The sequence below is a fragment of the Protopterus annectens genome, chromosome 2.part2 (genome assembly GCF_019279795.1).
Source record: "Protopterus annectens isolate FY-2018-M chromosome 2.part2, PAN1.0, whole genome shotgun sequence".
In the NCBI taxonomy this organism is placed as follows: domain Eukaryota; kingdom Metazoa; phylum Chordata; order Ceratodontiformes; family Protopteridae; genus Protopterus; species Protopterus annectens.
Window position 1 is genome coordinate 1,118,861,648 of NC_056730.1, and position 17,511 is coordinate 1,118,879,158.

At 39.3% G+C, this 17,511-nt stretch overlaps 1 protein-coding gene across 3 annotated transcripts in view; it reads left to right on the plus strand.

Annotated features, from left to right (window-relative positions):
- Nucleotides 1–17,511, plus strand: part of TJP2 (tight junction protein 2) — a 2,224,967-nt gene that overhangs the window by 1,730,101 nt on the left and 477,355 nt on the right. For all 3 annotated transcript variants that reach the window (XM_044064349.1, XM_044064348.1, XM_044064350.1), the window contains one exon: nucleotides 1,848–2,029. In XM_044064349.1, the coding sequence (XP_043920284.1) occupies nucleotides 1,848–2,029 (182 nt within the window). The remainder of the gene's footprint in view (nucleotides 1–1,847; nucleotides 2,030–17,511) is intronic.

Sequence of the window (17,511 nt, forward strand, 5' to 3'; positions counted from 1 at the left end):
TCTTTCCCATGGCTTTCTCTCTAAATATACCTACCATAAGCCTGCTTTTCTCTCACTTTGTATTGCAGTTCTTGTTTGTATTATACTAACTTATGTTTAATTTCTCTGTAAACTGGCTAATGTTTCTCTAACTATTAAATCATTGTCATATAACTTGTAATGTACTCTTAACCAATGTTTTCATATTATGTGTAATTTGGTATGATTATTTAAACTGTATTTGTTTTTGTATTATTTTTAAAGATTGTAAAATTATTCTTAATATGTTTAAATATTTTGTAATACTTTAGAGGTTTTCTCTCAGGGCCTATGCTGAAAATGGGCTCCTACCCAGTCTGACTTTCCCTGTAATCAAATGTCAATAGATAAGAGTGTGTGTGTGTGTGTGTGTATGTATGCATATAGACACATTTTATATACATATATATATATATATATATATATATATATATATATATATATATATATACATATACATGTGTGTGTGTGTGTACACACACACACACACACACACACACACGGTTTACAGTCAGTTCGCCTACTAGCACATACATTAACATCCTGAAGGGTAAACCACTGTATGTCAAAAAATGAAACTCTTGACAGCCATTTGTTGAGGAAGAAACTCAGTGCATGTAACTTTAAAACATTGTTTTCTGCAGGAGGCCTACCCCCCACCCCATTATGTATTCTAGTTCTGAGATCTCCCAGTCCCCAGGGAAAGAGAATATTCCCCCTACTTCAGGGATTGTCAATCTTGCATACTTGTCGGCTGTCTGTATAATTGACCAAATGTGGTCAATTAAAAAGATGTCAACCAAACCAATGGAACCCTTTGTGTGTTTGTGTGTGTGTGTTCACAACATTTTATTGTATTTTCTTTAAAAACAAAAATGAAAAAAAAAGACTAGTTTAGCACAGTGTTAGGGAGTTATGTATTTTGCTATTTAGATGAGAAATATTCAGCAAGTACTTGGTACGTAGGTGTGTTACAATCCCATTAGGATCTTGCAGACATTACTGAAGTGACTGATAAGTCTGTCTTAGCTAATGTTTTCTTTGGTATCTTATTTTTATGTTTGTCATTTGCTATATTTTGCAGTGAAAGTATGCTTACTACTTGCTTGAGCTTTCAGGAATTTTTTCTTTTAGACTTAAATTTCAGTGTTATAAAATGGCAAGCAAACAGAAATTCAGTATTTTCTTCTCTTATACATATGAGAGAATAACTACTGACAGCAGGGCAACTTGTACAAGGATGCAGCCCACTGGCACCGAAGTAGTGCATTTGTCTGTGTTGCCATTGACCCAATTTGAGAGAGAGACTGGCTTGTAGGAAGTATGTGTGTGGGGATGCAGGATTAAAGGTGATAATGGCAAGCTGTCTTATCCTGGGGGAAGTTTGAGGAATTTTGTCTCCAGCTTAACCTCTGGTGGAGACCAGGAATCTCACAGGCCTTCTCTCTAAAGGGGATGGTGACGATATCCAGCACTTGGTGAGCAGATGTGCACCAAGTACACTGGTGTCATTGCACAAGCCACACCAGTAGTTTTGGGATCTTGACCACTTGTTGCATTAATATTGTCTCTGTTTCTTGTCCTTAACTCCCCATAGGATCTCTCTCCCTGTCCTCTAAACCTTGCTTGCCAAGACTTGTACTTCCTGAGGAGTCAGGGGAGGTGGCCCACCCAGTGAATGGTCACATGGAAGATTTCATGAAAGTTGCAATTAAGGATTCAGGATTGGATGGGAAAGGAAAATGAGGTACAGAGAGGTCAAGTGGGGAAAGTGGAATTCTGTGGGGATCCTTTATTGCACATTTAACTTTTTATGTTCTCTCCTTTAGAGCAGAGCAGATTGCAAATAGCCAGAATTTGAAAAGTACTTCAAATGACCGTGGAGATTTTTGGAGACTGCGTGGACAAAGGTCTGGAGGAAAGAAAAATCTGAGGAAGAGCCGGGAAGATCTTACTGCTATTCCTGCTAGCAGCAAATACCCTGCTTATGAGAGAGTGGTTTTGAGAGAAGGTATGTGTGGAAAACAGTCTGATGCAGAGAAACATAAAAATAACGTAATTTCTTGCAGAATGATCTACAGTCCTTTGTTTTAAGTTTGCCCGAATATTTGCTCGATCATCACACTTTTTTTTTTTTTTTTTTATCAATCTTCTCACTTTTTGTATTTCTTCTCCAACAACATCATATTCATTTTATGTAACTAGTAATACATATGAGAATGGGAGGAAAACATGCATTGTGTGTGTGTGTGTGTGCATATGTGTGTGTGTGTATACATATATATATATATATATATATATATATATATATATATATATATATATATATACATACACACACACACACACACACACACAAAATGTATGTATAATTTTTTTGGGGCAGGAAACAAGTTGTGTTGCAGCTAAGGGATTATATATGTTTGTGTCAAAATATTACCATATTTAAGAGTACATAAAATTAAAAGGTAACACTTTATACATTTATTGTATTTCCTTTCTATCATATTGTGAAAAGTTAGCTTCTTTTAATGCAAATAGATATTTTTTAACACCTTTATTGAAGTATCACTTGTGACATAGGCGCATTTACATTGTATTCAGTCATAAAGACTAAAGGGTATTCTAACAGTCTTTCTCACTATCAAGACATTCAGAAGCCAATGAAAACTGGGGATTCTTCTTCATACTGCAGACAATACCATGGTACGTAAACAAGCAAAGGAGAACATATATGCCCTATGCATGCTAGCAATGCAGCTATTGGGAGCCAGTACTTCAAACAAACTTAAACCTCAAGGCAGTATATATCCCCTTACTTTTCAGTGCAGCAGCATTGGAGACAACCTGAGCAGGGACTCTCTGGGAACTTCAAAAGGAAACTGAACACAAAAGCTTTTGGACACCTGACATTTATAGGTTCATATATTGGGTACTAGGCTAACTGCCCGAAGGCATTTATAAGCCTAGCCAGAATGTGTTGGTTTCACCGCCCCCTTAGATTAGTTCCCTGTGCCTCTGTCCAGCAGAGCCACTGAAGTGATCCCCGAGGTAAACTTTCTGTTTCCCATCCACTCGTCAAGGTTTCCTTTGAAGAGTGTTAGCGAGGAGCTCTGCCTAATGTAGATTGGGATCTTGTTCCAAAGCATGGGAAGTCTCTGGGACAGGAATCTATCCCTCCAGCACATCCTATTTATTGTTGTGGTGAGGTTTAGATCCCTAGAGCGTGTGGCTCGAGGGGCTAAGGTTTTCTTTAGGTGGAGCATGTCCATCAATTCTGGGTTGGACATGGCCTTGTATGTCAGGCAGAGATCACCTCTGAGTAGGCAGTATGCAACCGAGTACAACTGGAGTTTCTTCAGTCGAGCTGCATAGGGCATCTGTTTGAGGCCAGTGATCCTCTTGGTGAGGTACTTCTGTGGTCTTTCCAGCTGTTCCAGGTGTCTTGTAAGGTACATCCCAAATGGGGCATTGTACTCTATGATTGGTCTGATGAGTGATGAGTAGGGGGGCAAAATGACCTCTTTTGATCTGGATGCAAACCCTTTTGCGATTAGGTGGGCCACATAGAAGGATTTTCTATCCACTTTGGCAATGTGATTATCAAAGGTGACATTACTATCTAATTGGGTCCCCAGATCTCTTATTATGTCTTCCGTATTTAGGGGACTACCACCTATGTGATAGTTTGTGGGTACTTTGTTTTTTCCAAAGGGGATGACTATGCACTTTTTGGCATTTAGTTTGAGGCCATGATTTTGACACCAGGTATCTGTCTCAGTGAGACACTTTTGGAGGATGTCTGTGTCAGCCGGAGAGTCAACTATAGCCCCTAGTTTGCAGTCGTCTGTGAACGTGGTCAGCCATAGTCCTCCTATGCTTGTCTGTACCTCTGAGAAGTATGTGCCGAACAGGAGGGTTCCTAGGACTGAGCCCTGGAGAACACCACTTGTTACCGGTTTAGAGTCGGACCTAGCTCCCGCAACTCTCACCATGTGGGTTCTGTCCGTGAGCCAGTTGGCAACCCATCTTGTGACATAGGGGTTTATGTTCAGGCTGGTGAGCTTGTCTATAATACTAGAATGGGGAATGGTGTTGAAAGCCTTAGCGAGGTCTAGGTAGGCTGTGTGTACCACCTTTCCCTCGTCTATAGCCTTGGTAACTGTCTCAAAGAAGTCCACCAGGTTTAGGAGGCATGATCTGCCCTTAACAAAGCCAAACTGGGTAGGGTCCAGTGTTTGGAGGTTCCCAATGTCTCTGTTAATGAGTTCCATGATGATGCGCTCCATAGCCTTGCAGACCAAGCTAGTCAGGCTTATAGGGCAGTAGTTCCCGGTGCCTGTTGTGGCTCCACCTTTGTGGAGTGGAGTAAAAGTTGCTGTGCGCCACTCTATGGGTATGTAGCCTGTGGAGAGGCTGATTTTGAACAGTGTGTTTAGGTGAGGGGTTAGTTCATCTTTGAGCTCGTGTAGGATGCAGCCTGGGACACTGTCCAGTCCCATTGATGCTGAGTTTTTGGCTTTGGAGAGGGCTGCTTTAACCTGAGTGTCTGTGATTTCAGGGACTCTACATTCTTCTTTTATGGTTATGGGCTCTTCTGGGGGTGAGAGGCTGGTGAAGTTTGCGCTGAACCTGTCTGCCAGGATGTTGGAGATATCAGTCGGTTCATTGTATTGTGTGCCATTCTGCACTAACTCCGAGCAGATCTGAGCATTGCCACTTAGATTCTTAACTTGTGGTTATCTTTGGAGTCCTTGGCAATTTTTCTTTCAAAGGTCGCCTTGGATCATTTTATGAGGGATCATAGTTTCTTGCTGATACTGATCAGGGATGTCTTCCCTTCTTGGGATTTTTCTCTCTTCTGTACTAGTTTCCTCCTTCTATTGTATAGCTTGTGTATGGCAGGAGTCCACCAGACTGATTTCCTTTTCTTGGAGGAGTGAGTTTTGGTTTTGCTTGGGATGGCACGATCCATGCATTCTTGTAGCTACCCATACAATGCATTAGTAAAGGATTTTGCAGCTTGGACAGTGTTATCCTTCAGCATGGGGGCTTTGAAACTTTCCACCTCGGTCTTAAGTAACGTGAAGTTTGCTTTTGAAAAGTTTTTCATGGTGGTTTTCTTGTCCGGGTGTGGGGGTGGAATATGGATATCCAAAGTGATTTGTTTATGGTCAGATCTAACCAGCGAGGGGTTGACCTCTGGTATGGAACACCGGTCGCCCATGTTGGTGATGACCAGGTCCAATATGTTGTCACCTCTGGTGGGAGTGTTGACCAGTTGAACCAGGGCGTTTGAGTTTATAAATTCTAGGAAAAGTTGGGCAAGGGAGTTAGTACTTGAGTACTTCTCCCAGTTAATGTTTGGGTAATTGAAATCACTCAATATTAGGGTGTTTGGTAGGACCTTTATGTTTCCCAGTGTTTCCAGAAACGTGGAATGGGGGTCCTGGGACATTGTGTGTGATCTGTAGCAAGCTACAATTTGAATTGCAATTTTGCCCATTGTTAGTTGCACGTGGATGATCTCTGAAGCATCATGCTGTGCCACTAACCTGGAGGTGTGGGTATCCTTGATGAATATGGATATGCCCCCACCTTTTGTATTTCAGTTTGGGTTCTGTGGCCGAAATGTATGGTATGAGTTGTAGCCTGGTAGTGCTGGGGTGCTCTCTGGAGCCTTAAACCAGGTTTCTGTTACTGCACATATATCTATTTCCTCCATACTGAGGAGTGCCTCGAGTGTGTGCATTTTGAGGTTTTAAACTTCTGGCATTGAGTAGCATTACCCTCTTCAAGTGGGAGTTTCTGGTTTTGGACCAGTTCATCTCTCTACTGAGTCACCAGTTTCTGCAAAAGGCAGCCATGCAGTGGGGCTTGGAGGCTGATTGCCTTTTTATTCCAGTGGTAGAACCTTTTCCAGTATGTGTTCCCTCCCTTGATGCTGATTCCCAGAATGCTGGGTAAGGTCCACAAAAAAGGATCCACTATGATGCTAATAATGCTGCAGTGGCCCAGGAAACTGTGCTTTTCAGTGCTGACACAGATGGTCAACCACAGATAGACCTCTTTGCTTAGACATTTGGAACCTTGATCTGTTTCATTCTGACTGTGCTGGATACTCCCAAAACATATTCCTCACAGCCACAGTTTTCACAGCACTTGGTAGTATTTATTTACATTTATTAACTGGTAATGTCCAGTTGGAAAGTTCCATTTTTCACGGAGTCATTTGGTGGTAACTTTAAATGTATAGAGACAAAAGTGTAATGTAGGATCCTGTGTATTTAAGAATGATAGGACATATATAACTGTAAAGAATAAAATATCAGAAAATGCTACCCAGAAGTAAACACTCTTGTAAAAAAGTAGTAATATAACAAATGCAGTGCACAGGCGTGTAAAAAGGCAGGTATAAACAGTCCACATCAACGAGTCTTCGTAATGATAAAATATACGAAACAAGGCAGCCTTCACTTCACCAAGTAGATAAAAAATCTTTACTTCACCAAGTAGATAAAAATTCCAGTTTATTGGACAAATAATAAAATTCGGCAAGCGCTTTCACCTTCATGGGCTTCTTCAAGCCAAAACGCTAAACATACTTTAAAAACCTTATATATACTTTTTAAAGCAACATCATATCCTGTGAAATAATTACTTAATATGCAATCAATTAATATAAAATAATTAACCATTGTAACTCTACATAAAAAAGACTAACTCATTCAAAGCAATACAATTCTGTAACCAATTCTTTATATATATTTGATAGTACCACTTGCATAGATAGCATGGTAACTGAAGGGTGTGTAGATATGTGTATATATATATATATATATATATATATATATATATATATATATATATATATAAATTAAACGTTTAAACCTTCAACTTTCTACCTTTCAACATAGGTCTCAGGGGAACTCTATCATTTAGCCCTGGCTTCCTATCCGCCCTCAACCTAATAATCCATCTAGTCTCACTTTGTTCTGTATAATTCATGACATCTCCTCTTCTTATTGTGGGTGTGTTAACCTGTATAACTAGAAACTTAAACTTATGTTGTACTGATGTTTCTTAACACATGCTTTGAAAGTGCATTTTTATTTGATTTAATGCGAATATTATACTGGTGTTCCCTAATTCTATCCTTAAGTCTTCTGTCTGTTTTGCCCACATAAAATGCTGGGCAAAGCGTGCAGTAGGCTAAATAAACAATGTGTTCTGTATCACATGTAGCCATAACATTAAAACTGAAACATTGTTGGCTCAGATGCAGTACTATCTATCATGTTACAAAAATTACATTTCCTGCAAGGTTTAGTACAACTTGGTGAGGTGTGGTATAATTTATTACTTATTCTTTCAGAGTAACAGAGGAGTCTACGAAGATTCATACGATTTTTATATATAAATTTAGGTGCATCCCCTACTATATTGCGTAGTAGTGGGTCAACAGTAAGTATATCCCAATGCTTGGAATAAATATTTCTGATCTCATTAAAATCCTGTGTGTAATGTATGGATATCTTAGTTCCATTATGATACCCTGATGTATCAGCTGATACATTATTACATCATTCTCGTCTTTTACTCTACTCATAAAGTAAGGAGAAGCCCGATTGTTCCTAAGAGTTTCTACTCCTTCAAAGCCTTCATTAATCTCCCTTTGGCTATAAGCTCTTATCAATTAAATGATGATTAAGATTAGATAGTTCACTATGAAAACCTGTTTCTGTGGGGTTAAGACGAGAGACTCTCATAGCTTGTCCTCTGACAATGTTTCTGAAAAGAAATTTAGGATGCATACTAGCTCTGTGTAATAGAGTTCCTATAACAGGGTTTTCTAAAAACTCCCATGTTCAATAAATCATTAGAGAGTCTTTCTACAAACACATCCAGAAAGGGAACAAAAGTTACTGATGCATTCATTGTAAATTTCAAATAACTTGTCAACATATTTACTTCTTCTAGGAAGTCCCCTAATTCTTCTTCACTAGCTGTCCACACCAAAAAAAGATCGTCCACAAAACATGCATAGAACTTGACAAACTTTTTAAAACTGTCAAGTTCAAATAATCTATACCTTTCCCAATCAGCCATTACAAGATTGGCGTAGCTATTGGCACATGAAGTGCCCATAGCTACGCCATCTTTTTGTATGTAAATTCTTTGATTAAAAGTAAAAATGTTGCTGGTTAACACAATATCCAGCAACTTACATAAGATATCTGTGGATAGTCCAAGGGAGTTGGAATTCGTTTCCAAACATCTATGTATACATTCAGTGCCCTCACTGTTTGGAATCATACTAAACAGAGATTAGACATCTAATGTAACTAGCCAATATGGTAGATCAGTAGGCAAATCTCTCATCTTTTCGTACAACATCAAGAGAAATTGTTTGGTATCCTTCAGAATATAACTGTGTGTGTTAACTATTGGTCTAAAACAAAACTCTATATATAACGATATGGGTTCTGTAGCCCAGCCTCGACCAGCCACAATGGGTCTCATAGGAGGATGGAAAGGATGTTTATGAACTTTAGGCATACCTTGTATGCTAGGAATCAATGGATGTTGAACATGAAAGAAATGTTTGTTGTTCAGTGATCATACCATTATCTAATAAATCTGTTAATGTTGATATCTCATCAATACACCTTTCTACTTGGCTCTGCATGATGCAGCAGTAGAAGTGTGGATCATTCAACATATATTCCATTCATGCCAATCCTCCCTATTGCTCCATACGATGCTTGAGCCACCACTTGAACTCTGGTCATCTAGGTCATAGTCAGGAATTAATCCCTCTGAGCCACAGGAGTGACCTAAGGTGTCACTAAGCTGGTTTTAAGCATGAAAGTACCAAGGCATTAGTAATAACACATTTCCTAATTTTCAACAAATGTTCACATATATGAAATCTCAACTCCCTGTTGGTTTTTCCAACATAAAAGGATGAACATACCTCACAAATTGCCAGATATATCACATTTTTACTATTGCAGTTCGCTTTTACCTTAAAAGTAAACATCTTTTGCATGTCTGGATGAAAAAAAAATTATTCTGTGTTATAAACGGACACTGATTACACTTTTTACAAGCTACAGTCCCCATTACACCTTCATATTGCCCCTAGATTCATGTTGATAACACAACATTCTTTTTAAAGACTTTTTGTTCTTAAAAAGGAAGCTTGGTCCATCACCTACCGGATTCTTTAATTGCTGGATCTTGTGTTAGGACTGGCCAATACTTTCTAACCGTATCTGTTACTACTCCAGTATGTAGTATGTGGGTACTTTCACTACCTGCCCCATATTTCCTTTTTTCTTATGGATATGCATTCTCTGTTGAAGATTAGGAAATGTGTTATTACTAATGCTTTGGCGAAGCATGTCTCCCTTACTGATCCATCACATGTATTTAAGTTTCAGGTATTGGAACAGGTATTTGAGAATGAAAGAGGGGGCGATTTGATTAATTGGTCTGAAACCTCAGAGACTAGATGAATCATTAGATTGAGGGCGGACAGAGGCAAGGGACTAAATGACAGAATATCCTTGAAACCTATTTTAAAAAATAGAAGTCCTTTTAGATGAATAATGTTTCATGTATAGGTTATGAATGTTTGTACACATACTGCACATTGCATTACTGCACAATATAATTTATTTTCAGGGGATGTGTGTTTGATGCTTTAGTTGTCTATATATATATATATATATATATATATATATATATATATATATATATGTGTGTGTGTTCAGATATATAATCTGCATTTTTTGCACAATATGGTTTGTTTTTATGAAATATTTGCATATTTTTAGGAAATATATGTATGTGGAATAATAATGATAAAAAGTTTTCATTATGAACATTAGACGTGGATGCTTGGCTAGCAATAGTATATATGTTTCTGTTTCTTTAAGTTGGTAATTAGTGCCATGCAGTGATAGGATGACTGATTTTATGAAATGCTATATTAATTAATGTTTTTAACAGCATTTTATGGTCTGATGAAGTGGTGTGATACAACCACAAAAGCGCTAACCTTTTTGAATTTTAAGCTGTTTGGAAGAGAATAAAACTGTTTTTGAACCTACTATTGGAATTATTTTTTAATTTCTGCCTGTGGTTGGAACGTTGGTCATTTTGAGTGGACTATTTATAGTTGGACCAGTGTTGTGTAGTCCAGCCAGAGCAGAAGTCGTTTAGTACCCCCTCATGTAAATAGATTGTAATGCAGAATATCACACTTAACAATAAAGACCTGTGAACCTCTACATTTAGTATCTGTGTTACATGTCCTATTTCAGTCTGTCTTTGTAGTTCCTCCAAAAACATTCAGGTAGTAACAGAAATATATTCAGCAGCAAAGTGGACATACGTTTTTTTTATTTTACCCTTGAGGCCTTCAGTGCAGATCAGTAATGAATTTCATCCTAGCACTTTTACTGCTTTGGACTACAGCATTTGAACCACTGCATGCTAGAGTATGACAAATCCTTTAATTAGGATGAAACATGTAAGAGTTATGGTTCTGATGTAGTGAGAACTCAGTAAAAACATAGTCTGAAACAGTGTTGCATATCTTGGCCCAAGTAGAAGTCGTATATCCCACAGTAGAGACTGAGTAGTATTCATGTCTCTCGGTGACAGTGCATCACAGTCAGTAGACAGTGTCTATGTCCCCGATGGGAAGAATGTGTCTCCGTTTCTCATAGATGATGGTGTAGCCACTCAGAAAATTGTTATTGTGTGTGTGTGAGGGGGGCTGTGGATTAGTCTCCATGTGCAAGCAGCTGCTTTACAGTCACATGATGACAAATGACCATGATGTGAGGGAAGGACCGCTTTTATATGTAAATCAAGCTGAATATTTCACTCTGGGCAGAATTTATTTGATAAGTCAGACATCTGAAGTGTACCTAGTTAACAGGAATTAATGAGGGAGCAGGTAGTCTGTATGCAAGTAACTTAGTGTCATTTGATTGTAGTTAAAAAGTCACGAGTTGTAGGGGTTATGTATATAAAACTGAATACATTACATTGGTAATATTTCTATTACATCTGAGGTGTATCCAGTGAGAAGGTGGTACCTGGGATCTAGTCTTAGAAAGCACTTGCCCTACTGCTGTTATTAATCAGTTAAATCTCGTGGTTAGAGGAGGAAGTAGTTTATGTGAAAAAAGTTGAAATACACTAAGCAAATTTCTTTCACTTTATTGCAGTAAAACATCAGAGGTGTACTTTGCAAGCAAAATTAGTTATTCTGGTGGAAGTGAGCTTTGAGAAAGCAATTGACACGTGGCATTTGATTACAGATCAGATGAATTGTCATTCTGGATCATCACAGCAATGTCTGTACATGAAATATTTTAGTGTACCACTTTCAGCAGAGTTTCTTTGTGATAAACACAGTGAAATAGAAGTGTACACAGGCAGAAAGTTGTTCATAGATACTTCCTAAGCTTTTGATCTGTAAGGATCTTAAGAAGCCTAGCCTTACAGCCCCATGGCAGTTTTCAGCCCTTTCTTTGTGTGTTTGAATAACCAAGAGGTGGGTAGAACAACAAGGATATGTTGGGATATTTATTTGTTCTATCAGAGGGTGGTGTTTGAAACCTGATTCTCATTAAAAATCATCACAGGTTTTATTTTGTAAACAGTATGTATCTTTTTCACAGTAAGATGACTTGTACCTTGGAAGAAGTTGCTGCTGTTGTTGTTATTATTATTAATGGTGAAATAAGCTGTACACTATTAGAAGGTGTTTATTCTAGGATTATAGTATGCAAAAATACTAAAAGCCTTGATTTGTGATAGTAAGGACAACGCATTCTTTCCTGTTCTCTCAGCTCTCTCATTCTGATATGGCTCAGATAATGAAGAATTCCCTCAAAGCCCAGATTCAGCTGGGGATTTTGCCTTCTGTGACCCACGCTGGATCCGTGAGAGCTCTGACCCTGATACCTCAGCCTCCTCCTCAGATCTGCTTGGCTTCAGCATCACAGGGCTTGGTGGCATCGGATTGTGGCATACTCCCTTCCCCAATTCTGACAGTGTCCCAGACAGGCTTGGCTTTGATTCTGTTGGAGCAGAGCATGTCCCAGATCTGAGGGATCGACAAATCCTTGGATTTGGTGTAGGCTCCAACATTGTCCTCCTTGGAGCCATCCCTTCTTCTGGGGGCCTCACCCTTCTATAGTTTGGGTCCCATGCCCTCTAGCGATGTCAGACCCAGGTGGCCTCTTCTCTTTCTCCCTTAGCTTCGGCCTCTGAGGTGCGGGCGGCAGGCTCCCCCGGCATCCTCGACATTCCAGGTGGCAGAGAAGGCTTTCTTGACACATGAGGAGAAAGTCCTTCCTCCGCCAGGCCCTTCCCAATCCTCTGTGGGTTGAAGCTTTGCTCCTATCCGTCCAATCTATCATTAGCTCATCGCAGGGAGCTTCCAGCCAGCTCCTTAGCAAGGGCTCCTCTGTCTTCCGAGTCCTCCCCCAAGTACCCAATGGAGGAGGTCCCCCAGAAGCATTGATGCAAGTGGAAGCACATCGACTTCCCTCTGGAGTCTTAGACAGAGAACAAGGGTCCCCCAATCTCCAGCCGACAGTATCTCCTTCGAAGATATCTTAGAAATTCTGAAACAAAAGGGTGGATGGTCTTCCCAACCCCTTCTTTAGAAGAGACAGTGTTCCTGCAGCCATTCAAGGTGGGACCATCTGCATCCTGGGTGACCCCTCCAGGGGGCCAACTTATTGACCTCATTGCCCACCAGGCTTGGAAGGAGCCTGACGCCATGGAACCAATTTTGGATCATGTGGATAAGCATCTTAGTCCCCCTCAGGATCGTCCTTTCTGGAGTAAAGGTGTCCCGTTTGATGCCATTGTGGTACCGGGAGCCACCAAGAATGAGCTGGCCAACTAGAGCTGTACTGTCCACTCCCCAAACAGAGAGTCTCAGGCTTTGGACAAACACAGGAGTAAGTGTATGCCTTAGCCACTTTTTCGCTGAGAGCACTGAATTACCTGGCACACTTCACTTGCCTCCAGAGAGACCTGGGGAAGGAACTTTCCACATCTCTGGCACAGTTGCTGCTAGAGGAAAACTTCAAAAAAGGTTTCCACACAACTGAATACTGTGGCTTCGGTTGCTAACTCCTTAATGAGGGTAATCTCCCACATGGCTGAGGGAGCCTCTCGAGTAGCTGGTTCAGGTATAGTCCTCAGGAGACATGCCTGAATGAGACAGTGAAGGTTTGCGGACCCCTTCAAAGCATCATTCATCAATGCCCTCTTTGATGGTTCCTCTTTGTTTTGGACCATTGATAAAGGAGACTTTTACCCACAGTGAACAGGAGGGCAAGACTCTATCTGTCGTAGGGATCAAATTTTCTTCTTCCCAGTGGACATTTTCCAGGAGCCAACGGAGTGGGAAGAAGATGTGGTTCCGCATTTCCTAAGGGGCCTTTCCTGGTTCACAGGATGAATCCTCTTCTAGGGGCAGAGGGAGAGGATTCACTGGTAGACGCTGCCCGAGAGAGAGGGTCCACAGTCCACAGACCCAGGGCTTCAGAGAACCCTTCTCTGACAGGCCCTTTCATCACTCCTGAAGCACTCCTTGACTGTCCTATTCTGGAGTCAGTCAGGGGCAGACCATCCTTGCACTCAACAGTCTGGACAGACCTAACAAATGATGCTTGGGTGTTAAACATTATATCCAGAGACTATTACATTCCCTTTTCCCTTCCTCCTCCCCACACCAGGCAGTGTCTCCCAGACATGCCACCCAGTCAGAGGGAGAATGCCCTCCTAGAAGTACAAAAACTTCTAGACAAGAGAGTCATCCAGCGGGTCCCAACCGAACAATGAGGATGTGGAACTTACACTACTATTTGTTGATAAAGACTAGGGACCTTCTACCCATCCTGGATCTAAGCAGTTTGAATGTGTTTGTGAAGAAGACAAAGTTCCATATGGTTACGGCACAGTCCATTCTGTGGCTCATGCACAAGAGGACTACTGGATGTTCTTGGTGGATCTCCAGGATGCATACTATCATATCTAAAATACACAGGTGCTCCAGGAGATATCTATGCTTCTGTCTAGTGGCCTCAACACGTCTCCCCAGGTTCACCAAATGCATGTCAGTAGTTGCAGCACATCTCCATCTGCAAGGATTCCAGGTGTTTCCCTACCTGGATGATTGGCTGTTAATGGTACCCGCAAGGCATCAACTACTCCGCGTGATTCAGGTGGTGATGCGCCTGTTTCGCTACCTGGGAATCACAGTGAACATGGCAAAATCCAAGATGGTCCTACTCCAGGACATCAAATTCATCAGGACTCAAGTTGAACATGATAATACAAGTTTCAGATCTTCCCCTACAGCAGCAGGTACAATGCCTACTAGACACGCCATCTCCTTCATCTCACCTAGTTCTTATAGCCTTGGGCTCCATGTCTGCTGCCATCCTTCTGGTGCTTCTAGCCAAGTTCTTCATGCAAGTTCTCCAGTGGACTCTGGTGGTTGAGTGGTCCATACAGTGTCAACCCCGAGTTCAAGCTTACTCCACTTTGCAGACGTCACCTTCAAGTGGTGGATGCTCACAGACTATGTTCATTTAGGCAGGCCTTTTGTCATCATCCCCTTCTCCTTCAGTCACAGTGACCATGAACACCTCCCTGTTGGGGTGGGGGGCATTTTCAGGGAAGGACTGTCCAAGACACATGGTCCCCTACAGAGACCAAATTGCACATAAACGTCCTGGTGATGAGGGTGGTCCTCCTTTCTTTGCAAGCCTTTCAGGACTGACTGACTCTGGAGATGATTGCAGTCTTGACAGACAACATGTAAGTGGTATGGTACATCAACAAGCAGTGGGGGGGAACCCAGTCTTACCCGCTCTGCAGAGGCGCCATGAGGGTCTGGGAATGGGTGATTGCTTCAAACCACTTTCTCATTGCAACCCACATCCTGGGAGAGTCCAACATTCTGGTGGACAGTTTGAGCAGGTCCATTTTGAGTCCTCACAAGTGGTCACTGAACCAGTCAGTAGCGAACAAATGAGATTTTCAGCCATTGTTACCAACCTTGCTGCAATCTACTTGCCTCTCCCCAAACAACAAATTCAGCATGTACTTTGCTCTGATCCCCCCTGTGGGGGAGTCACCCAGGGACGCTGTAGTCCATGATTGGCCCCTGGGTCTCCTGTATGCTTATCCCCTGATCCCCAAACTTCTACAGAAAGCCAGCAGTTAGGAGACCAATCTTATCCTTATTGCCCTTCATTGGCCTCATCAGGTATGTTTCCCTTTTCTGTGGTCTTGCAGCAAATATCCTCAATGGATACTGTATCCCAGACAGGATCTCATTTCACATCCAATGGAACGACAAATACCCAGTCTTCCGTCCCTCAAACTAACTGCTTGGTTTCTACACTTAAAGTAATTTTGCTATAAGTCCAGGCTTCCTTCACCTGTCTGCGACATTATTCTTGCCTCCGAAAAGGTATATTGTAGCAAATGGAAAAGGTTTTCCGTCTGGGCTTCACATAGGAATATAGACTACTTTTCAGCCACAGTGTCAGATGTCCTTATGTTTTTGAGATTGCTTTTCCATGAGGGGAGCTAATTTTCCTACAATAAAGGTGTAACTTGCGGCTATCACATATTTCCATTTTTTGAAGGGAGTTTGGTTTCCCTCTACCCTTTCTTTTTTAAAACTATGACATGATGTAAATGAAAAACGACAAACTAAAAAATAGAAAAAGCAAAAACCCACCAGCCGGATATAAAACATAAATTATTTTATTTGAAACAACAAACTTGTAACTAAACAAACTTAAAATAGGCAATCGAATAACTTCACATACACAAACGATAAACCATAAGCGTTTTCGTTTAAACTTCATCAGATAATCAGTTAAATTACATCACTTCCTTATATAACCTTCTAATTTTTCAAAAAATCCCGCTCACATGACTTCTACAACTCTGGCATGCCCAATAATGAAAAAAATGACTATTTGAAAATATTTTGATTTGTCCCACATATCTATTATTATAAATTCTTATATTGCATTAAGAATTATAATTCTTCTTTTAACATTTATACATACTTAAAATAACTGATACTATTAATATATACTATTAAATAAATTATATAAAATCACTATAAACATTACATATGGTATCAGCCTACTTGGAAACAATAATAAATAAATTTAATATACACTACTATTTCATTTATATTATAAAACCTTCTTAAATTATTAATTAAATATATTAATACTTTCATTATATAAAAAAATTAAAAACATAATTTTTACCATTCTAGAAATCTATAAAACATATTAAATGGTATTAAATCTGTAACCTTATATTTATATTGTATATTAGATATATTTCAACCATTTCCTTTAGTTTTCATTCATTATCTAAAAAAAACTCCACCTATTTTAATTAATATATATATTTATATATATATATATATATATATATATATATATATATATATATATATATATTATTACTGATATTAACTAAAAAGCATACATTTTATAATAACCATTGTTGAGGAGGTTCATATAATTCCCTACTTAATTTTTAATTTTCTTTCTATTCAATGCTTTTAATTTAAGTATTGGTGCTATAGAACTTCTTTCGTTAATACCAGGCCATGTGTCTGCCTGTAGTTTAATTTGCCATTGTAATTCTTTTTGTTCAAGTATTAAATTCCGTGGAGTCTTGTCTTTTTTATCTCTACTTGATCAATAACAATAAAATAAAACTGATTACTATATTCATTAATATGCTTCGCTAGAGCATTGTTCGTTTTATTTTTCTTTATTGCATACTCATGTTCATAAATTCTTTGAGATAAGACTCTCTCCGTTTTGCCTACATAAAATGAGGCACATGAATCACATATGGCTAAATAAACTACGGCTTTTGACTTGCAATTATATTTATTTTTTAAAAAATATTTTTTATTTCTTACATAAAAACTCTGTCCTAAATAAATTTTATGGCACCAGTTACAAGCACCACACTTATGCATTCCATCGATTTTTTGTTGTTTGTATTTTGAATATTTAATTTTAATAAATCTTTAAAACTTTTCCCTTTTCTATATAGAATTTTAGGGAACTCATTTAGATGTTTTTTACACTGGGGGTCATCCATTAAAATCCCCCAGTTATTCATGAATATTTCCCTTATAATTTGATGTTCCTGCATGAAAGTGATAACCAATGCTTTTGTAAATTGGCTATCATTTTCATTTTGCTGTCCTAAACTGTTAATAGATATAGGGTTTTCTATAATATCTCCTTTAACAGTAGTTATTGTATTTAAATCTCCATTATCAAGGGTATTAAACGTCATATTAGGCCCCTTTAAAATTGGGCAAAAATGACCATTTATTCTCTTTTGTGTTACTTCAATGATCAATTTATCAATTAATACAGGTGGATAATT